We start from the raw sequence: 23,810 nt of genomic DNA, 5'->3' as shown, positions 1-23,810 counted from the left end.
AGATAATTGTTGCTTTTTTCATATTCTTTTTTCTAAGTCTGGCCCTGTGTTTGTTGAAAACAACTGAAGAGAGACCCAGTAATTTCAGTAGATTTCTGATCAAAGCAGTAATATCTAAAGAAAGCTGAGGGGAGTAATTTTTTCAGTATCCAACTCCCCTTATACTGAATAGAAAGAAGGAAGAGGCATTGGAAAGCATCCTCAGTGCAGGTGTTTCAGAAAGGGCTGTAAAACTGCCCCTTGAGGAGCAAACTGGAAACTACACGGTCAGAGAGGCTGAATATAGTGGACAGCAGCTGTAGGGAGGTGCAAACAAGTTAGCAGGCCCCCAGAGCTGTTGGAATTATGGTGGATATTCCTGCAGCATTTCCTTTGAAACCCTACACAGGGCATGGAAGGGAATTCCTGCTGCTCTCTTCTCAGCCATCCCCACTGCTCTCTCTGTTTAAACATGGGTGAAAATTTCAATTATTGCTCTTTCTGCATCAAACACAGCTCCTGATATCGAGTCTGTCTCCTCAACCTGGAGCTGTATGTGGCACAAAGACTTTCAGTGCTGCAGTCCTGTCTGGGAGAGAGAGGGAAGGTGATGGGTCTTCTGAAAACGCTTTGGTGGTGGCAACACATTGTCAGCTCTGTCAGGGCGGAGGTTGAGGAAAAGCTGACAGGTCTTGCCTTGCTCTGAAAATACCACATGGTATTTATGCACTGTGTGCCTTTGACACACTCGGATGGAAGGAGTGGTGGTGCTTTGTTCTGATTTTCTTCTTGTACCCGTGCTTGCCCTAGGATTACTGGAAAAGGAAAGCTTGTTGGAAAGATTGATCAGTAATTTATCAATGTTTTTATCTTATCTAGACTGTATATGATGTGTATCATGTAACTGAGGGTGGCATAATTACTTGGATAATTCTGCAAACATTTATATATGTAAATTCAAAAGGGGAATTTGTATCAGCCCAATTAGTCATGCATTTTAAATCCTATTGATTTAAAAAGTACGGTACTGAAAATTTATAGCCATTTTTGAGTTGCTGTCACTTTACTTAAAACATTGAAGGAACTTTGATTTTTGCATCAGACAGATGCTTCTAACATTTTTTTTCCCAAGGCTCCTCATTTTCTGTGGTAGTAATTCAAGCAGTGATAAAACCAAGACATTTCAGTTTATTTCAGTTATTACCACAATTATTCATCTGATAAAAGTTTTGAGCCTTCCTTGGCAAATAGGATGGAATAAGAAAGTTCAAGATTGCATGTAGTGGTTTCCCAAGCTGCACAGACATGGAGTTCAAAAGCAGAACTTGAGAAGCATCAGTATATTGAGCAATTCATAATCAGTTACTAAATGAAAGCTCAGGTTTTGTTAACTAATAATGCTCAGTAGTCAGAGAGAAGGATTCAGGACCATGTGAAGGTTGTGAAAGCCGTATGATGTTCTAGTTGTTTTTAAATTACAGGAATGAAACAGTTTAAAATCCATTCTGAGATTATATTTTTTGGTTATTCTTAACCCACCACAGGTTATATCAGTGGAATTTCAAACAAGAATTGTGTAACAATGCCATGGAGTAGTTTTGGTTGTTGTTACTATTCTGGATTTTTTGAACAAGTAGGGTTTTTCTGGCAAAATTATGGCACTTGGCTTGGCTGAAAGGTGTACCCTGTTGTAGAGGGTATTTGGCAGAGTATGTATGCATAGCTTTTCTTCAACTAAGACTGAGTATCTGAGTATCTGTAGTTAGGCTAAATGAGAATTGCAAACTGCAGTGGCTATTTATTTATGTTTTCTGAGCCCAAGAAAAGAAATGCCCTCTTCATTTTTTAACTAGGTAGGTAGGGGGAGTAGAAAATAATTTTGTTTGGGTTTTGGAAGCTGGTAAAGACTTGTTCTGCTTGTTCACTTCTCACAGCACAGTTTCAGTGGTATAAGGTCACATCTCTGAACAAAAGAAAGTGTGAGGACTGGGGAATCCTGTTATGGACTCCATCCCAAGAACAGTGGCAGTGGTCTCTGGGCAAGAAGGCTTGAGTACGAGGACAACAGTACAGAGCTGCTGGAGTAACCAAAATGGTGTAAATGAAAGTTGATGTTACAAATTCATCTCTTTGAGTACACCTTACTGAGCCTAGTATACCTTACTTAGGCAAGACCCAGAAAGCAAGAGACACGTGGCTCAAAATTCCAGGTTGTCTTCCATTTTAAAAAGAGCAGGAGAACCAATGGGGCTAGAGTTTTCACACAGCTGCAGTAGACTCTTCAATCTGTCTGAGGACACAGGGGGCCAGAGATGCTGTAGAGGGGGAGGAAGAGTTGGATGTTTGTAGAGGTTTATCTACAGCTGGGGGCAAACTGCTCAATCTGTGTCTGGGTTTGGAACGGAGTAAATAGCTGGTGAGAGTTTCAGAATGAAGACAGGCTGTGTACTTTTAATTAATTTGGGAAATAAATCTTTCTGTGGAAAAGGAGTACAGAGTAGCTAGGGGAAAGCAAAATAATGGTATAGGAATGTGCTGCAGTCTTCTCACTTGACTGATAGTTTTTCTGTTTCAGCTGTGCAGCACAGACAGGTGAGTCATGTCTTGTGCTTGTTGAGAGGGACAGGAAGGAATCAGCCGACAGAGAGACAGCCAAGACACAGATTTTAGAGAGAATTGCTGAACAGATTTAATGAAAAGAAACAGGGAACAATGGGAGGTGAGGGAGGGTGATGTCTGAGCATGGTACGAGGCTGCTGTGAGAGGCAATTTGCACAGAGCTCAGCCATGTGCTATCTCATCTGACACAGCTAACTGAAGGGCTGGAATGTGCTCTCAAAGGCAAGGCACGAGGAAATCTAGTGGGGGAAATGGCTCCTTGCCACTCGTCCCAGAAGTGTCGCCCTGCATGGGAGAGGCATCTCTCTCCCAGAAGCCAACAAATGGTGACATAAAAATGTGCTTACTCAAACTGTTTCAAAAGGACTGCCCTCCTCTGTTTTCCTTTTCCTAAAGCTACAGAAGGGAATGAAGGCATGGCACATAGGTAGAACAGAAACAAACCTCTGTGCTCTGATAATTTACATTGGATTTCCAGGTAAGTGTATACTTAGACCAATAAATCTTACTTAGATATAGCCAAACTTATAATCAATGGCCAAGATGTGCCAACATTTTTTAATTGTTAGCATACCTATTAATACAATCCTGCTGTTCTGTATGATCCCTGAACAGTTGCAACAGTGGTTTTCCTATATGTGTCAGTGCTAGATTTGCAACATTTTATGCATGAATATATTGTGTATGTATCTATCAAAATGCACATGTATACTATCAAGTTTTGTCAAACTTGAGAAAATTTGCTCATATATTCCCAGGAATTGTGTGATAAATCCAGGAGTCAATTTTTGAGTCTCTGCTCAGTGTGGTGAGAACACAACCTTGTTTAAAATACTCTTTTTGCTTTGGATGTCACTACTGACCCGATTTTCTTACTTCCATTTTCCTTTTTTCTATTTTATGTGCCTGTCCCCAGACAGATGTGTGTGTGTATCTATCTATCTATCTATCTATCTATCTATCTATCTATCTATCTATCTATCTATGTGGGACTATATCCACAAAAATGTTTACATACATGAATGTGTATATTTACCCAGGGAAGGGGTAGGTATGGATTATGGGTTGACAGTTCTGGCTATGAGCTTCAGATTCATGAAGGAACAATCCTTCTGCCACCTTCCAGTGTTCAATTAACAATCAAGCCACAGACTTGGGAGTAGCTGCAGGAGTGATGCTGCAGGGTGGAATTTGCAAGTGCAAACTTGCAGTGATATTCTTATAAGCTAAGCTTTAGTTTTCAGTTTGAATGCTGTAATGGAGAAAGTGGTAAAAGGCACAGATAAATGTGCATAGCCAGAACACATCTCTCAAGCACTTTTCAAGCAGACATACCAAGTGAGCCAACAGTAAGGATGTGTTTCTGGTCACAGCCTCTGGGACACTGTATCTCCAGGTGTGTGCTCTTTTTTCCCCTCTTCTGGGGCAGAAAGCAGCAGGTTAAGCACATCCTTTGCTGTGACAAACTCTTCTGAAGGCAAGAAATGTTTCCGGGTTTTAAAGCAAGGATACTGTTGAAGGTCTTGGACAAGGATGAGTGACTTGAGCTCCTTGTTCTGTTACATGTTGTGGGTGATGTTTACCATGGACTTGATCTCTCTGCCCTAATTTCCAACTGCAAGAAAAGGTCTTGTCATACTGTATTTATGGTTTTTTTCCTGCTCTTTTCTATTGAAAACTCTTTCTGTGTCAACTTGGTTTTCTCCAGTGGGAGTGGTATCAGCCTGATTTGCACATCGTGGTGGGTGGGTTTTCCCCCTCCCCAGAACTCTGTCATACCTACTTTCATCAAGAAAGTAGAGCCCCAGATTTCTTTACTTAGCTTGGGTGTGTATTTTTGTGGTAATAGATAATCTTTTAGAAGGACCTTTTAACTGATTTACTTTACTAAAACATCTGGGCAAACTGGGTCTTAATAGTCTTCTAAATCCATCAGTTCTCAAGGATTCGAAGCAATATTTGAAAAACAAAAGACCCCAGAGGATGAAATCTTACCCACTTTGACTTGAATGGAGCTAATATTCATCCCATATTATTTTATTAATTCTTGAATCATACTTATTTTTGTGCAAGTCCTTCAGAGCTGAAGTAATCAGTCTTCTCAGCCCCAAATTCAGAATATAGCAATTCAGCTACATAAATAAATGGACTTTGAAAAATGAGTTCCTTTTCTTTGGCAGTCAAGCTTTAGTAAATAATAAACATTATGGTAGACAATCCTTATCACAATGGTAAAGGATTACTGCTTTTGTACTTAATGCTTTAAAAAATTAGAACACCTTAATCTTTTAAAAACAATTTGGGTTTGGAAAAACAAATTACATTGAAGCTGACAAGATGCTTGCCAAGTTCCAGGAGATGCAATTTGCAACATCTGAGATATTAAACCTTGAATGCCTGAGTTCCTAATAGAAACAGGGCTTTACTGTTAACTCTTTCTGCTCTGTTAACTCTTTCAGCTCTTTCAGTCTATAATATGTAAAGTGCATATTTTTGTGTCTTCCTCATAAAACCCAGGAGGCTGCTGCTGGGTTTCTCTACTGTCTCAGTGGTACGAGATAAGATATGAACTCCTGGCTTGCATGCTTCTGCCCCCTGAGAAGAGAGGCCATAAATATGTATTCTATAATCACTTTCATAAACCGATTGTGCAGTCTTCTGAAATGGAACTGTGTGTTTTGGCCTGCCACTACTGTTGTGAGGTGAATATAGAGTCTCCACATAAGACTAAGAAACCTTTTCATTCTAAGCCAGAATATATCTGTAATAATACTTGTATCCATATTTCTTTCATAGCATGGCCATGTGATTTCAGCAGGTGGGATGCTTTCTTTTTATCCTCTTGGGGTACTTAATATAGTACTTGGAATACAGGAAACATTCTATTATGGTTCTACCACTCAACTATCAAACTTAAACTCTACTCCAACCTGCCAGTGACTACAGGAGTCTCTCTTTGTTGGTATTCATACTTTCTTACTCTATTGACAACATTTCATCTGTTACACATCCATATCTATCTATACCTATCTATCCAGCTATGTCTATATATATCTTAAGGTCTAGTTGTCCATGAGTGTACAAATTGCTAGACCACAGATAATGTAATTACACCTCTGGTGTTTTTCAAACTGCTGAAGTTTCAAATAATAGACTTTGTTATCTGTGTGCATGACCTTGTTTTTCATAGTAGTGAATTTCAGCATAATTATATTATCTGGCTTCAGAAATCATCAATTTTTAAATGTTCTCTAAATACTTTTGTATTTATCGTACTTCCTGGTTTGCTATCATAGTTAATTCCTTTGATAGTATTTGTCAGGTTCATTGCTGATATTATTAAATAAGCAACTAAAGCTCTCAAGTTCCAAAGGAGTAACTGCTGGGTAAATTGGATAAATGAAACCTTCAAAATCTAAGGATGGCAAAAAAAATTTGGAATTTCTTAAGGTCTTTGTTGTGACTCTACGAACCTTGACTGTACTTAGCTTCATTTAAATAACGATTGCACTTTCTTACAAGATATATTATTGTTCTTTCTCTCTGATTTCAAGAATTTAGGTTTTATTAAATTCACACCACTCCTGCAGATTATTTTAATAGGTAAGGATTATTCTTCTCTATTCAGCTTTGACTGTAAGGCTGTTATCCCAAGTAGTCTTTCTTTACTTCCCTCACATTACATAGATTCCATGATATCCCTGTTTATTTTTTGTTGTCTGTTATCTTACTATGTAAGTATCATTCCCTTTCTTATTGATGTTTTTACATCTTGCACTTTGGAAATGGCTGTTAGTATATCCTCATTAAAATTTTTTTATAATACACATTAAAAGTAGTTTTAGAGACTGTGAGCCCTGTGTGCTTTCTAATATTTAATCTTCTTCTGGTAGTTTCAGATTTAGTCCCTCAAGCCCAACACAGAAGTCTTACCTAAAAGCATCAGCTAAGAAATGTTCACTTAATGAAAATACTTTTCAGTTGTTGCATTTGCTGTTTCTTTCTATCACAAGTCTTACCTGTCTGTTCATCTTCATTAGCTGCATCCTACTTCAATTTGCACTGTACATCTATCTCACCTATATATAAATCTTACTTTATCCAGAAGTAACTTTACAGTGACACCTGACCTAAGTGAAGAAAGACTTTTTTTCTTTCTTTCTTATTTCTTTCCTGTCTCAAGGCTGTATTTCTTGTCCTAGCTAGCTGACCTCTTCCTTCTGTGCTCTCTGATGGCAGGCCAGTCAATTTGTCCCTCATGCAATTCAACAGTTCCTGGGATTGTGTGAATCACCAATCTTCTTAAGTTTATTTTTCCTTCATGTAGTTTGTGGTTACTTCCTACCTCCCCTGTCCTCTTTCCCCTCTTCTTCATTTATGCTTTTTAATCTTCTCTGTGTTGTCCCCACCACCCACAGGTCTCAGCCCTTGGATTTTATCTTCCTCTGTGCTTGCTGAGTTCTTGTGGTCTCTTTATTTGCTCATCTGTTTTCTCTCTGCAGCATCTCTATTTGCAGAGAAGAGTATCAGTCCCAGATGAAGGTACCTGGAATATGTGGTCAAATGCATGGCCTTGCCCAAAAGTTTGGTGTGCCTAAGTAGATTCTGCAAACAGAGAAATTTGACCACAGCACAGACCTTATGGATAAAGATAGCAAATAACAGGCTTGATTGTTTTTTCCATCTCCCACAGATTTTCCCTCAAGGAGATGGATTTCATGCCAAATTCCTTGTTCGGCACTGTTTGTTGTGCTGTTACACAACAGGTTGCTGTCACTTCATCTTCAGAAAAAGAAATTAACACTTGATGGATGCTTTCATACATTAACCTGAAATTTGAATGGGATATACACTGAGACAGTTTTTTGTTTTCTAGTTGTAACTTGCCACAAATGTAATTGTTAAATTAAAACTCTCTGCATTCCATAATATTTGGGGACTGTTTTTCTTCTCTCTAAGTAGATCATTAGAGGTTTAAAATATAGACTGGTAGTCCTCTACATAAATTATCCTGTATAAATGATGTACCATATAGTAGACTTCATTTTTTTTGTCAGTGAGGTGTAGGCTACTTTAATTAAACCTAATCAAAATTTTCCTTGTGGATCCTTTCATACCTGCATGGATGGACTGATAGAAATCCGTGCTAAGGATAGTATATCACAAGTCAAACCAGCTCATATTCTAAAATTAGAAACTTACCAGTTTCCCCTTTTTCCTCCTCTGGATGTGTAGGGAAACTCAGGTACATGGAAATTCTAACAAAAATCTGTATTTTATCTAAATTCTACCTCAGAAACATTGGGGTGAAATTGCAGTAGTTAAAATGCTAGAAATCATTTAGTTTCAAGAGCAGAATCAAGGCCTAGTCTGAAATGCATGCACGTGTCCCTTGAGTCAGAAGATAAGCTATTGCTCCAGACAGTGTGGAAAGGTTTGAGCTCAAAACTCATTTGTCTATAACTTTGCAAACACTGTGTGAGCTTATGTTAGTTAGATGAAGCAGAAATTTTTTCCAAGGATGAAATATGGTTTTTTTTAAATTAGTAACTTTGCCATACACTTCTGAATAACTGTGTGCAAGCCTTTAGGAAAAGTAATTATGTTTTCCAGTCAAATCTGCTCATGCCCCATTACTGTAATGTATATTTTTAATATCATTCTTGCTGCCAAAGCTAAAGCTGATGCAGACTGGCAGTAATGAGATCACTGTGGGGCTTCCAGTGTATCTCTGCAAGCTTTCAGAAAGTATAGGTGCAAAACATGATGGGATTGGACCCAAGTGGTGAATATTTGACCATCTGCTTGAAAGAAAAATCTGCCAAAAAAAAGTAAATTTATTTGTGTCTGCTCCCTGTTGGCATGAGCTGCACGTGCACACCATGCTGGGTGACTGCTGCCTTCATGTGCCCTTCATAAGCTTGTAAGGCTTTGCATAAAGTCCTTAAGGCTGTGGACATACCGAGGGAGAGGCAGCCCTTCCATACCACCATTGCTGGTCCCCAAGTGTTTCCTCCTCCTACAGCATCCTGAAAGTTATCACTTGGCAAATGCACAGCAGGCCTGTATCCTCAGCAGTCTGAAGGACAGCAAATATTCATTCCTCTTGGCAAGGCTGGTCAGGAAGAGTCTTGTGGTTTGAGATGGTTAAGGTGATCTTTAAGGTGTTCTTTAACGCTCACTCAGCCTGTGGTACTGCTTGTGCATGTAAAGTGCCCTGTGACTGACAAGAAGGTCCTCAGACCTGGAAGGACTTTGCTTTATTTATGTATTTATTTTGCAATTTAAAGCAGAAGAGTGCTGTAGGCAGAAAAAGACTGTTTTGAAAGGGATTATGTTTCAGGCTGGCTATTGCCATCTTTCCTTTAAAACCAGACATGATTTTTAAAAAATTTAAGAGAAGAGATAGAATGTATGTGAATGGATGAAAATATGAATATTGGACAGGGTAGCCTTTGATGTTGATGTACCTTTCCAAGTCCATAGAGTTTAAAACCCCATAACCTAGGTAAAATAGCAGCTTTGCTGTGTGATCGGCAGCTTTGTGCTAGAGGCAGTAAATCAGTATTCAGCTGTAAGTTCCTGAAAATCGATGTGGTCCCTTCATCCTATTCCTGATTCTTTCATTTCAGAGTTTGTGGTATGTGACTCTCAGAGCTTCAGCTATTGTTCTATCAGGACAAAGCATAAGGCTTTTGAAGGGGAGAATTAGGAATGTGTAAGTTGTGTTTTCACTCTTTAATTTAATAGCTAGGTCTTTGGTGCTGCGTGCATGTTAGAGAGGTAAGAAGTTTGCATCTTTAATGGAATAGTTACCATCTTCTGTTTATACCTGCAAAAAGATCAAACTCTGGAAACCTCTGTGCAAACTCTGCATATTTATGTTGAACTTACAGTGCAAGCTGGAGCTGGAGTTTTATCTGTTGCTCTGAGCAGAGCTGTGAAAGCCCAGTGAATGGGACTGGTGGTATACACTGAGTGTTGTATCATGACTGTGGAATGGCGCTCATTACAAGGATGGAGAGCAATCGTCCATGCTTAAAACAGGTTTCTTTGCCTAGGGTCTATACCTGAAAAAGCGTTTTCAACCTTCAGACCAATGTCTAGTCAACCCCCTGTAGGCTTTCCAAACAGAAGACTTAAACTGGTGTATTGTTTCAATGGCAGTTTCTTCTCTTAATGGAAGATAGGAGGAGAATCAAACAAACCAGATAAAAAGCCAACCTCCAAGCGCTGGGCAATTCTGATGAATTTCAGTTTATTCTTTGGAGTGTGACTCTTTCAAGGGTACAGTTCTCAACAAAACATTACAAAATTCTTTGTAAAAAGTCTCCAAAAAGCTGAGGCTTTTTATTAGAATATGGATGTACAAACGTGTTGTTTAAAAAAAAAAAAAAGCATTATCAAAGTGAGCAAAATTTAGCTATTCTTTTAATAGCTAATAATTTAATAGCTAGGTCTTCAAATTCAACTTGGCATGTAGCTGTGGTAAAATTTTAAGTACCATATTTCTGGGAGGTTTTGTTCTTTAGTTAACATTAGATTCATGTCTTTGCGGAAATGTTGCTTTCTGACAGCTGTGCAATTATCCAGTGTCACTACTGTGCCATGCAGTAAAATGGTCAACAGTTACCATGTTTATAAACACTGTGTGACATTTGAGCTTTGAAGAGTAAATTCTTACTGAATGCTTTTGGAAGAGTTCCATATACGGTATTTTCATGCATCGTTCAGTGGAATGTGCACTAAATGGAATGGCAGCGGAGATTGACTCTAATAAGCATTACGTATGAAATGGGAATCAGATTAAACAGAAATCCCAGGGCATTACATCGAAATGATTAAGGCTAAAACGATAGGCAGTGCCACATATATTACAGTAGTTACTCAAGAACAATACAGCTGTGTAGCCAGAGGAAGTTTCAGCAGTCTTCTCACAATCTTCCTACAGTTTTCTTCACCTCCAGTATTTCTCTTGATTAATATTTACCTTTTATGTAGGTTTCCTTCAGCCTATTTTTTTTTGGTGATCACCTATGACCCAAGTAACAGGCAACTAGTGCAGTGCAAACTTGAAATTGTATATGATGGTTTGAGTTGTTATCAAATTACATTGTGCAAAATGTCAGGTACACCTTCTAATTAGCATTCATCAACTCCAGGGGTAGGTGCTAAAAGCGGGTGAAGGTTTGGGTCATATTTACTCTTCTTTGTGTGAAATGCCTTGTTAGCAGCCAAAAATGGAATTCAGTTGTGGACAGTATTTGGGAATTTGCTCAGGGATGGGTTTTATTCTTTCCTCTTTTTTTTTTTTTTCTTTTTTTTTCTTACTTCTTCCCACCCTTCTTTTTTCTTTTTCTTCCCCACCCTATTAGGCTGAGTTATTTATCTTGTGAAGGAGCCGAGACAGAGGTCGAGAAAGGACCATCACATATCTTTAGGACAGAGAACATAAATGAAATATTACAGAGTTTATGGGGAGCAGGAACCTTGGAGAGCTGACTCAGACTAATGAGAGCATAGAGATCTCCATGCCCGATTTGGCCTCTCTTTTGTGGGAGATTCAGGCTGAATATGCCAGGTTTATAGGCTTGTATTAATGGAGGAGCCTGGAATGGTTAAAATAGCAGTGATAGCCTTTCAGTTATTACTTGTGCTTCATCAGGACCATGGAGGGAAGAACAGCTTTTCTCAGCAGTGTGGTTCTGCAGAAGTCTCAGACTTTATGTCCCTGCAGAGAGAGGGCTCTCAGTGATGTGTTTATAGAGTGTCGACCAAGAATGAAGTCATACACATAGAGAAATATCAAAAAATGTGGATGCTAAAGGCAGGTTATGCTTGTGGTTCATTAATGGCTTGTAGGAAGCTCATATGTACCAGGGTTCAGAACTGACTGCTTCTGGTGTAAGTGTAGGGAAATGAACTCCACAGTTGACACGAGGTGTGGTGCTCAGGGAAACACAGGTGAGCCCGCTAGGTGCTTTGGAAGAAACATGTGCATGCACAGTTCTGGGAGTATGTCCAGAAAAAATATAGAATTTCAGGCAAAACTTTTTTATTAAAAGTTCAAATTCTTGGAAAATGAGGTTCAGTCAGTAAGGGACAGTCAGAAAATTTTCTGATCTGAAAAAATACATCATGGAAACTCTTTAAGGTCCCATTTTACTGTTTAGAGAAAAAAAATTTTGTATTTCACTTTGAAGTGATATTTAGAAATTTTGGTTAGCCTGTGTTAAATAATAAAATAAGCTTAAAGGCTTGATCCAGTTTACTGCAACTGAATTTTTTCTCTTCAAGGTTCTTAGTCTGAATTATCTTAGTTTTATGACTTTTTATCTAGAGTTGGGATGTTGTACTGGAAAATTTTGTTTTTATTTCTGTTCTAATAGTGCCATTAACAATTAAGTTTTAGAAATAGTATCAGTTTGGAGTCCTCTTTAGTATCCTGAAAGATTTATAATATTTATATAAATAATTTATTTATTGTGGCTAGTAATGCTTACTTTATTTTTAATCTAATAATGCTCCTCTGGAGATACTGAGCCAAGAGGTATTTATTTAAAATACAAAGGAAAGAAGGTACTGGGGAAGTACAAAAATCTCAGTTACTGCTACAGAGAAACTGTTTTTCTGTGAAGTGCTATTACCTATGCAAGTCACACCTGGACAAGAACTGCACTATTTTAATTGAAGAAATATCTAAATATAAATTGGGTATCTAGGGGATGTAGAATGAACCCATCTGTTCAACCAAAATTGACTTTTTCATATCTGCTATCTTAACTTATTTGTATCCAAGATGTACACAAAGCTTCTCAGATAAACAGGTGCACTTTGATATTGTCCAATTAATTACTGTCAGTTGTAATGCAGTAGAAACTTGGTCTGTAGCTCTACTTTGGGATCAAAACCTGTTCCCTGATTCTTAGGATGCTTTCTTGGACATTTAAATCAAGAACAAAGCTATTTTTAAAAATACAAATCCATCTCTTCCAATGAATCCCAGCAGCTGGACCTAAGTTTGACTCAGGTTACAAAATGCTATAAAGAAGATAGTGATTTTTTTTTTTCTCCCTACTGCGGTTTTATTGGAGTAGATTTCAAAATGATTCCAAAGATTTTTCTCATTTTTGAGGGATGAGGGAAAGAAAACACAGTAAGTGAATATTTTCTCCAAAGATGTGAAGGGAAAAGAAAAAAAGAAAAAGCTGCTTTTAGAAGCAACCTTACTTGGGACAAGAGCTGGAAACAGTTTTCTTTTGAAACCTGTTCAGGGGAAAATGTAAATTGAGCAGATAATGAATTAACGAGACTGATCCCTTATGAAAGATTTGCAAAGAGCTGAGATTTAGACTTGATTACTTCCCCAAGCCCTCCTTTGCTCACACTTTCAATATGAATAATAATAAAAAAAGTGTTTTTTTTAAAAAAAAATTAAAAAATGGGTTTATCTGTCATTGTCATGCTGTTCTCCGGGAAGAACTCAGCTCTTCTGCGGGCTGTTTCCTCAGATACTCCACGGCCAGCAGTTCTGTGCCTGGCTTCTGCTCTCAGTGCTGAGACAGACATTTGGTGCAGGAGCTCTTGGTGGGAGCCTGAGACCAGAGGCCCTGAACTGACAACCCTTGGCATGCCAAAGGGCCCAGGGACTTGTGGCCTGGCCAGCTGAGGGACACTGAGGGACATGGCAGAAGCCAGTAACCCCCACACTTCTCCTTCTTTACACTGTGAGGGGATAAAACTCAGGAGTTCCTTTGTTTGTGGTGTCTCCTCAAAGGCACCAGCTCAAGCTGCTGTTATTTAGTTATTGCACCAAGATTAAATTATTTTAAGGATTGGGATGTCTGAGACACTGCTATGGGAAAGCTGGGATCAAGTCAGAAAGGGAACCTGATCTGTGTGAGTGAGGGGGGTGCAGCTGTGAGGGGGCCTCTGTCCCTCAGGTGGTCACTCAGGTGGTGTGAGTGTGACGGCCACAGGGGCTCCTGGATGCTCAGACAGGGAAGTTTCCTTAGCACAGGCACCCTGGGGCTGGTCTGTCTGGATGGCAGGGGTCTGCAGTGGGGGGGTCTTGCAATGGCAGTACATCTGTGGAGGAGGAGCTTTGTAACCAGACCTGGGGCCCGGAGCTGTGCTCTAGGGATGATCTGGTGCCACGGAGCACTCACTGCAATGCAGGTGCATCTGCTCCCTGATGACAGCTGTAATCAGTCATCACTTCATGTCCTGGTTTCAGCTGGGATAGAGTTAATTTTTCTTCCTAGTAGCTGTTCAGCGCTGTGTTTTGTATTCTGTGTGAGAATAATGCTGATAACACACTGATGTTGTAGCTGTTGCTAAGGGGTGCTCACTCCAAATCAAGGACTTTCCAGTTTCCATGCTCTGTCCTTGAGGAGGTGCACAAGGAGCCAGGAGGGAGCATGGCCAGGACACTGACCCAAAGTAGCCAAAGGCACATTTCATAGCATAGAGCATCATGCCCAGTATATAAACTGGGAGAGTTGGCTGGGAACACCGATGGCTGCTCAGGAAAGGGCTGGGCAGGGGTCAGCAGGTGGGGAGCAGCTCTGTTGTGCATCATTGTTGTTCTGGGGTTTATCTTCCTCTGGTTTTTTGTTCTCTCCCTTTTCTTTACAGTTATATTTTTTAAGATTGTTGTTGTTGTTATTATTAAACCATTCTTATCTCAACCCACACGTTTTACTTTTTTGTTCCTGATTCTTCTCCCTATCCCACTGGGAGAGGTGAGGGAGGTGAGTGAGTTTATGCATGGTACTTAGCTGCTGGCTGTGGTTAAACCATGGCAGTTGCCAAGAGATTTGGTTTTAAGTTCTTCCAGCATCTCTAAGGACACCCTTTTCAAAGTATTTTCTAATGGTGAACTCCCCAGTTTACCCTCTGCTTTGTTTTTTCGTTGTGGTACTCCTTATCCTCACCATTAAGTTAAAGGATGTGCAAGTAATAACTTTTGCTACTTTGATATCCCTCCTAGCAAAACAGCCTGGTGGTTCATTTATATCATAGATTTCAGGGTGGCAACCCTTGTTTCCAAAAATTGAGACACAACAGGAACATCTGTTTGCCATCTGCAAGACATTTCCTTCTAGGATCCCAGGGTTGGTTACAGGGCTTCCAGACATTCCTACTGCCTGTTCCCCTGGGTGCACAGTGAGGAGACACCAGGTTTGCAACTATAACAGTGCTGCATGTAATTCTGAACTCTTCAGCACATCCTGCTGTCACTGGAACACAGCTTGCCCAGGTCTGCTTGAACACCCACAGCATCTCCTCTCAGTTGTGTCTGGCCACTCAGCCCTGCATCCCTTTTTAAGCAGCCTGGTTTTTGCTGGGAACAGCAAGGTGCTGACCCTGGCAAAGCAGCCAGGTATTGTGGAAAAGAGCCTTCCCTATTACTGGCCAGCCATTATATGCTCAGAGAGGTTTTCAGTTTCAGACTTTTTTAGAAGGTCAGGAAACGATTGTTTCTGTTCCCTTTTTTTTTTTCTCTGCAGAATTATTTCTGAACATAGCAGTATTTATTGCTTACTTTCCTAACTTCTCCTTTTAATCCTGCAACTGCAATTAGATAAAATAATGAACCGAGTTACTTACTCATAAAGGCAATGTAAATATTTGTTTTCCACTGTATTTCAATAAAATAATATTGTCACGGATTATTGGTGGTAAATTATTTTAAGTTACACATTTAAAAGTAAACAAAACTATATACATTAAACTATCTTTGATTATTTTTCATGAAGCTTGTTGTTCCTTTCTTTTATTGGTGTTGCTGTGAGATCTGAAATGCTCGTATTTAGATTTTCAGTGTCTTCTTATTTCATTTCTATTACAAATGCTTTCTACTGAGAAATTTTAAACAGTTTCCTGCATTCACTGCTCCCCTTGCCATCTTCCAGTTCTGGCCTGATTCTGATAGTATCATTTATATGTTGTCACTTGTAGTGGTCCATTGAGTGAATTACAATTCTCATGTTTGGGTTCTGCATTTTACGTTTGGCTCTTGAAAGGTAGTTGGGGAGGGAGAAGGGCACAATCTCAAATAAACCTCTTTTTTCCCAAATTTGTAGAAGTTATTTGCTGCTGAGATAAAACAAATAAAAAGTGGATGCTCTTTAATTTCCAGTGTGCTGTTTATCTCAAAAGCAGATTTTCTATTTGATAGAAATATTATGAAGCATTTCTTCAAGTGTCACCTAGACCCCATCTACATAGAAAGTATGAAAAGAACTGGGACATTTTTCACCCATATTAATAACTTTTCCATACAAAACTAGAACATATTTAAACCCGTGAATCCTTCCCCAATAGATGGCAGCGCTTTTACTCAGCTGCAATGATCTCACAAATTCATAGCCTACTTTCTTTATATAGGGTACATTTATCAAGTAGGATGGAATAGGTCCTTCAAGGATGTTTCATAGACTTTTTTTTTTGAATGGATGGACACAATCTCAAACAAATGGCAAGATCTTGAACAGCTTGAATAATTAAAGATGGGTGACCATAATCTCCCAAGTGCTGATACCTTTTTCCTCTTTAAAGTAAAAAACCTTGGTAAGTTATGAACATGAAATTCTTTCTTACTTTGAGAATTCTCAATAAATTTCCTTAGGATAACACAGGTTTCCAGGACCTTGCTTTTCACACTGCTTAACTTTCATGAGCCTCCAGCAATACACTGGTGCTACCAGAAAGTTGAAACTGGAGAGCTGTTTTTCAATAGGGTTTTTTTAAAGATTTTTTAGGATGGCAAGTCTGTAAACATGGTACAAAATTTGAAGCACAAAATGCAAGAAGTTTCACCTCCCTCCCAGCACCTTTTAGTTTCGAGTAATGGTTCCTGCTATGTGTTGCAGTTCTGAACAGAAGATATTTAGAGCCATTTAGACTTGACTACCTACGGTGATGTTTCTAAATACATTTCAAGCTATCAGAATGCAGAGCCATTGGCTCTGTAGGAGGAGCGCTGAATGGTCTGGCACTCTGATGACTAAAGATAAACTCTTAGCAGCCTAAATTTAGGCACCTCATTTGAAAAACTTTGGCCCAGATATGTGAACCCAGAAGAATGAGATACGGTAATTCATTTCAAATTCCCTGGCTCTTGCGTCTCCCCAGACTGAGCATTTATTCATACAAATTGCTCACTGTTGCAGATGAATCACAAAATGTAGCCAGTGCAATAACTCTGCACCTGAGCATTATTTAATTCTGCTTTGCTAATGCTAGAAACACTTTGCTCTTTCTCTATGTGTTTTAGCACCTGGCTCTTTTGGCTTTGTCTGAATGTGTTTGGGAGGTGAATAGGGAGAAAATGTACACATTTTTGCCCTCCTGTTCATCACTGCTATCTTTCCTAAGAGCTGCTGTTCCTCGATTAGGTGGTCAGCTTAATGTTCCTCCCAGCTTAAAGAGATGCAAGGGAGGCAATTACCAAGGGGACAAGTTTTCAGCACATGTTTAGGAGAGGGTTATTTTGTCAGAAGTGTTATCTCTAGTGGGTCTCATCTTCTTTGACACCAGGTTTCGTTACTTTCCTATAATGCTCTTTATGGTGAAGAGAATTACTGTGTTCTGTCTGTGGTGATTTTCCTCATTTGATGAGTTTGCAGTTTCTCTTGGGATTTTTGTCTCTTTAAAGGAGTATTTCAGCTTGTGGACATGAGAAATAGGTGGAGGTATGTGTGTTGCCCACAATTTTCTCATATGTTTGTGTGGGCTACACAAATGAGCAAAATTTTACAACACAGTTACTTAGGCAAGTGATTAATACCGTTTTTAAGGACACAGTGTAAGCTAAGATTAGTGCTAAAGATGCTGGTGTTGGTTACTTAGTGAAGTTTTGCTTCATATTTCTGAAGGGATCAGATATCCCTTAGCCTGTATTAAGGATGGATCTCTTGTCATTCCACTGCAGCCTTAGAAGTCGTGGGCGTTTATTCTAAGCCAGTCATCTGTAGTCAGTGTCGCAAGAGAAGGTGATTCATCCCATCTGACACTAAATATCTGAGAGGCTTATTATGCAAATGTGTTCTGAAGAGGAAGGTGGTTGATGATGTTCCTGCTCAGCCCAGTGCTACAGTCTACAGAGCCTCTCTATACTAGTGCAGTAGTTTTTGAAATAGTGTGGAAATTATCCAGGTTAAAACCCAGAAACTCGAAGTATTTTTTTCATCTGTATTTGTTTGGGGTTTTTTAACTGGGTTCATAGGGCCATTTATAACAGAGAGATAAGAATATCTGTTCAATAAATGGGGTCGTACTGGCGCAGAGGAAAGAAGTGGTTGAAGGCAGGAACATTCAAAACCGTGTAATGAACTGCCTCCTGAAATACATGTGTGCACTGTTTTATTAGGAGAGATGAACACACAGCAGTAATTGTTTAACCATGTATTAAGCAGGGCATTAACAATATCACTGGCAGTGTAGTGTACATCTCTCCATGCTTGCTATCACTTTATTAGATCATTAAGTGTCTTGAAGTGAACTCATCTATGTCAAACAAAGGGAACTTCTATGTATATTGCTGGATCCTTCCACTGAGCTTCTCCCTCAGTACTAGTAGTGTAGTCTTCCCCAGTTTTAACTTCCTGGTGGGTTATATGTGTATGGATAAATATTCAAACTGCTGAGATAGGCTGTTTCTTTATAATATATAGTGATTATCTGAGTTCGTACCAGGAGGACAAAAAAAGTGACCATGCAAATCATAACTTTGTCTTGAGCCTTATGTAAATACGAAGAGAGGATGACACACATGAACTTCATTTGAGCATCTCACAGTCATGTTTTGAATTAACTAGGTTAGTTAACAGATAAACTATCAGAGGCGTAGTGAGCCAGAGACAATATATCTTGGGAGGCATATTGAAAAGAAAGCCAGCCGAGTAGGATGCATTAGATATATCTCAGATAAGTTGAATGGCATGTTCTGTGCAGTTATTCATCACAGGATCCCTTATGCTGAGGCACCACCCTGCCCCAGTGTGCTTTTGTGGTACATGTAAACAGTCAGGGTACTTTGGTTTAGGAACTGAAGTCAGAGAAAGGTGGCTGCCACCAATTAGTTATGAAGCAGCAGAGGAAGAGATAAAAAAGAACTATACTGAAACAATGTCAGTAGCACTGAAAACAATCAAAATTAGCTTTACAGTACATTTTTATATAAGTTCTCTCTGGAATATATTTCCCATGTTTTATTTATTTTTATTATTATGTTTCTTTTTATTTTTGTAGGCTGTGGAAACCAACCTTGCATCAAAGGATAGTCACTGGGTCTATGTAAATGAGGTAAGAAAGTCAAAAGAGAAAGCACAGCTTGCTACATTCACTCATCACCATCTTTTGTTTCATATGTTTTGACACACCAAACTGAGCATACATGTAGCATTTTTGGTTTTTGAATGGCACAAGGTTCAAACTCAGTGGTGTCATTGCTTGTCTGTCTTAGTTGAATTGGCATAGGTTGAACACCAGAGGTCAAGAGAAAGCTTCCAGTGTACCTCAGAGCAGCTGGGAGACTTTATTTTTACCTTCCTGCTGACACTATTTCATTAGCTATTTAGGAAGCAGAGAATATCTCATAAGAAATCTCAAATACAGGCATCTCTCAGCCAGAAGCTCACCCTCCACTGCTGTGAAAGCCTGCACACAGATGCCAGGAGAGGAAAGAGCACTGAGGCTACTTGCAAGCTTAGTCCATTCAAATATGTTTTTTCATTATACACGGGCTTTCTCTAGTGCAGAACTGTGTTGGTGTATTGGCCAAGATCCAGAATAGCTTAAATTCAAAATGTGCTGTTTTCCCTCTGCAGCAAATGGTATCCTGTCCTGCTACAATGATTATTTATTTTACCTTAGTGCCATGATACCCTAATGGGAATCTGTTCAGATTCTCATTTAAAAGACAATGAAATGTTGTACAATATATAGTCATTTATAAATCACTGATAAATGGCAGTATTTTATAAATTTCTGGTTTTAATAATGATTTGTTAAAAGATACAAAATATCTAATTTAAAAAGGACAGTGTTCACTGTCCTATTTTTATATTATAAATGCATAGCCTCCAATTTAATAGCCAATTCCTTTGTTAATTTCTCACTCCTTTCTTTGCACTTAGCTAATAATTTTGGATAGGTAACTTTTAATAGTAACTATAAATTGTATAGAGTGGCATTAGACGGGCTCTGTAATTAAAGAGGGGTTAGGGAAAGCGAGTGAAATCCCTGCTTGTAAAGGCTTTATAAATTCTTTCTAGTCCTTGTTACATTTAAGTACCTCCTGGTTTGTCAGCTGCTGTAATGACCCACTACAAAACGTCAGCAAGATGCCCAGAGAGCCAGTGTTTATATTCACATAAAGATAATGCAGTGCATATTTCCCTAAACATTTACAGAGAGGGAGTGTTTGTGAATTTTTTACTGCTGCTGTTATTGTTCAGATGTTAAACCTCACTTCACGAAGCCTGAGTCTGTACCATCGTGATAAAAGCCCTCGGCGCTCATGCGCTAACGTGTGCTCTCACGTCCACACCCGAACACATCACACAGGGTGTCAGCTCTGCTTCTCTTTTGCAAGCTTTTGTTTTTCCTCCTTTGGGGCTAAAGACTGGGTAGAGAAGCTTGAGAGCAGCGTGTGAATTTAGAGTATAACTTTCTAGTGAAAAATATCAGTGCACACAATTTATGAATGTCTCAAAATGCAATTAAGTCCAAACAGATAATTATAGAAGCTTTTTAAACTCATGAAATTTTGGAGAAGTCTTTGCAGGCAAAAGGAAGAGGAAATGTCTTGGCTGTCCTTTGGCTGTCCTTTCTTTAACAGAAGTGTTGGAGTTTGGGTGTGTGCTTAAAGCTGCTGTGAAAAGAAGGTGCATTGAGCATCCCCATGGATGCATCCATAGAAAAATGGAGGTTTCTTAGGGCTTGCTTCTTATTTAAGTGTGCATCCCCCCATGCTAGCAAGAGGACAGACTGATCATGCTTTCCATGTACATGTTTCCAGTTGGTGGTAGTGGGAACTGCATGAACATTTGATGGAAAAGATGATGCTGATTCTAACTGTGATTTGTGGAATGGAATTAACCCTTAATTCCCAGCAGTCAAATCAGCTCTTTTTGATGTGTTTCCATAAGAGTAGAGGTCCATTATGCAAATGGACCAAAACCTTAGTCAATCCTTTTATTGTCCTGGATAGATTAAGGGCTCTACATTTATTTCCCTGTTCACCACGTGACCTAATGATCCCGTTGCAAGGAAACAGAGGTGCAGGGCTGGCTGATTGAAGGGGCAGTAGCAGGAAGAGAACACAGGGACAATTTTTTTCCATTGAGGTTCCTTGTATGAAGAGCACTGGATTGTAAACAGGCTTTTCAGGCCTTTTGCACTTCAGGGAACCATTTAAGGGCTTTGCACAGTTTGAACTGCTGAGATCTCCTGACCCAGAACACCTTACAGTGAGCTCTGTCTCCCACCTCTCATCAAGCCAGTGAGGATCTGAAACTTGGACTTACCTTGCTGTAGTAAGAATGACTATATAGCATGGTATCATTACAATAAGAGATTTTATTGTCTTCTTACTTTAATTAAATCTACTTTACTCTCTCTGTACTGGCAATCCAATAAACACTTGTGTTTGGTTATTTTTTTTTCCTTTGTGCACCTTCCCATATGGTAGAATAGGAGTTAAGTTTTAGAGTTAGAAATATTTTATCACTTTTTGCTTACCTAAGCAAGACCACCAAGGTTTGTGAGCTAATTTAAATGTGTATGGCTGATAAAATTATTACACAGCAAATGAACAAATGTGGAACATGAGTTGATCTTGAATTACACAGCTGTACTGACAAAATGCTGTTTGCTGGTTTTCAATAGCCTGGGTCTGTGCTGAGGTAACTGTTCAGTTTGGATGCCATTGCTGGTGAGAAAGGACTTGGTCATCTTTAGAAAAAGGCTGGCAAAATGGGAGTTGAATTTATTGTGTGGGGTTGGAAGGTTGAAACATTACCTGGCAGGTTTTCTAGGACAAGAGAATACACAGGGATGGGTCTTTTCAGACAGTACCATGCCCTCATGTGTGCTCTTCAGAGCCAAAGTCCTAAAAACCCTCCCGGTTTAAAAATACATATTTGTGTGTCCACTTTTCTGGTTTCAAATGTTACGTTTCAAAATTGCAGATCTGTCAAAAGTAGTGGAGATTAGAGAGGGGAAACAAAGAAATATGTTTCTAACTACCCACCCTCTTTTTGATTCCTATTTCATCATCCACACTTTTATTTTTATTCATCTAGAATTACTAAATAATCCCTTGCTTTCATTTAGGTAGTGAAGCTACCTGAATTCTGGGTTAAACATGCCAGGTAGTTTGTTAAAAGCAAGAATACTTGTGATTCCTGTCTAAGTCTGTGTAAAAGCAAACTCTTCCAAATTATGATTACTCCATGTTTAGCTGTGTCTCCAGAATAGTCCAAAACATTTTATTATCATCGATTGTGTTGGGAACTGCCAATTGCTGCAGTTTTGACCCAATGGAAGATCTGGTAGAACATATCTGGTGTTCTGCTTGAACCTTTGCTGTTTCGACCTTTAATGGTTGAAGTGACCCAGCAGCTTTGATAGCCATCTGCTGCTGCTTCTTTTGGCAAGACTGGCACAGTTGCAGATGGCCCCTATTTTTTGGATGTTTATTTCCTGGATTTTTTCCCTAGTTTTCTTTATTACTTTTACTTTTCTCTTACTTTTCTTTCTCTTTTATACCTGGCATCAAGCATCTCTGCTGGCTCCTCATGACATTTTTTATTCTCCCCTTCTCTTTTTCTGCCTTATCTGAGAAAATGCTGTGCCTTCCCCAGGGCATGTGTCTGTGGGAGAGGTACAAGAGCAATACTTGAAACTGAATTTGGATGTGGTTGCACCAGGAACAGTGCTCCAGGAGCCTGTGTCTGCTTCTTTACTAGCAGCAGCAGTAGGTCTGGGGGTATAATTAGAATTAGAAACCATATTTCCCTTTTTGTGGGCCATTTCATGGTTTTGAAATTGAAATCTCCATTCCAAGGGTAAAGAAAAGATAAATTATTCTGCAAAACTGGAATATGGAACAGAAATATAGTCAAATTGAACACAGGATTTTATTCATTCTATCAATGTATTTAATTCTGATTCCAGGTTTCTAAACATTCACTGTTTTTATGTTAATTAGTAGAAAAGGTAATGAGCTACTCTTCCTGGAAGTGGAATGGTACATAATTTGCCAGATAATTCAAATGAGTTGTTTCACTACTATGATGTCCTCTTTTAAATTTCTTTTTAAACTATTCAGAAGTTTAATTGAAAGCTGTAAGACAGGGTGAGGCAAAGCCCAAGACTACTTGTTGATATAGGAGAACACTTTTTGTGAAGGGCAGGTAAGGATGAAGAGCGTAACATGTCAAAACTATCCATACCTGCTCTAAAGCTGAAGAGAAGGAAAAACCTTTGCCTGGAAATACACAGAAGACACTGAGGAAGACTATTTTTGAAAGAGCATTTTTTTGGACAAAAATGCCCTGAAGACAAGAAATTAAAGGAAGATTTTAAGTTCCCTGGCAGCTGAAAAAGTAGGGTTGGGATACAGACAGGGCTTCACAAATTTCCTTTGATTGACGTTATCTGTACATGCTTAAAAAGTTAAGGCAGTCATCAGTTCAGATTTCATTTTGGCTGAGGAAGAATGGGCTAGAAGCCAGAAGATAGTTGGTGTGAAAGTGATCATGCCATGGCAACATGCACTTTTTGGAGAAGAGGGAGAGGTGGGAAGAGGACAGAAGGGTTAACAGACATCAATAAAAAGATTGTCCAACCTCACAGCTTTGGGAAACTATTAATGCTTTTGGAAAGATAATACAGTAAGTAAAGGGTGGGAAAAGAACTTCGGGATTCTCTGAAGATGAAGGCATAACAAGGTATCCTTATGGTTCCAGTGGCTTATCTTCACAGAACTTGAAATCAGAGATGAATTCTAAAGAAAAAGTGATTTTAAAAAAGGGCTAGGGAAGACTGTAAAGGTGTAACAAAGTAAGGGATTTTGTGTTGCAAAAGGACTCATACCAGAGACCATGAAAAGTAATAAGAAAAAGTTTAGGTATAGCAGAAGATAAAGAAAAGTGAGAGGTGATTACTTGAAAAATGAGAATTTAATATTTTTACTTAGT

At 39.0% G+C, this 23,810-nt stretch overlaps 1 protein-coding gene across 12 annotated transcripts in view; it reads left to right on the top strand.

Moving 5' to 3' along the window:
- GRID1 (glutamate ionotropic receptor delta type subunit 1) overlaps positions 1–23,810 on the top strand; it is a 557,084-nt gene that overhangs the window by 421,660 nt on the left and 111,614 nt on the right. For 11 of the 12 annotated variants that reach the window (XM_069019125.1, XM_069019126.1, XM_069019132.1 and 8 more), the window contains one exon: positions 18,856–18,909. The exons of the other annotated variant lie outside the window; for it this stretch is intronic. In XM_069019125.1, the coding sequence (XP_068875226.1) occupies positions 18,856–18,909 (54 nt within the window). The remainder of the gene's footprint in view (positions 1–18,855; positions 18,910–23,810) is intronic. 12 annotated transcript variants of the gene reach the window in all.

This window comes from Aphelocoma coerulescens, chromosome 6, assembly GCF_041296385.1.
Source record: "Aphelocoma coerulescens isolate FSJ_1873_10779 chromosome 6, UR_Acoe_1.0, whole genome shotgun sequence".
NCBI classification, from domain to species: domain Eukaryota; kingdom Metazoa; phylum Chordata; class Aves; order Passeriformes; family Corvidae; genus Aphelocoma; species Aphelocoma coerulescens.
Note: the sequence above shows the minus strand (reverse complement) of the source record. Positions and strands in the feature narration are given on the sequence as shown.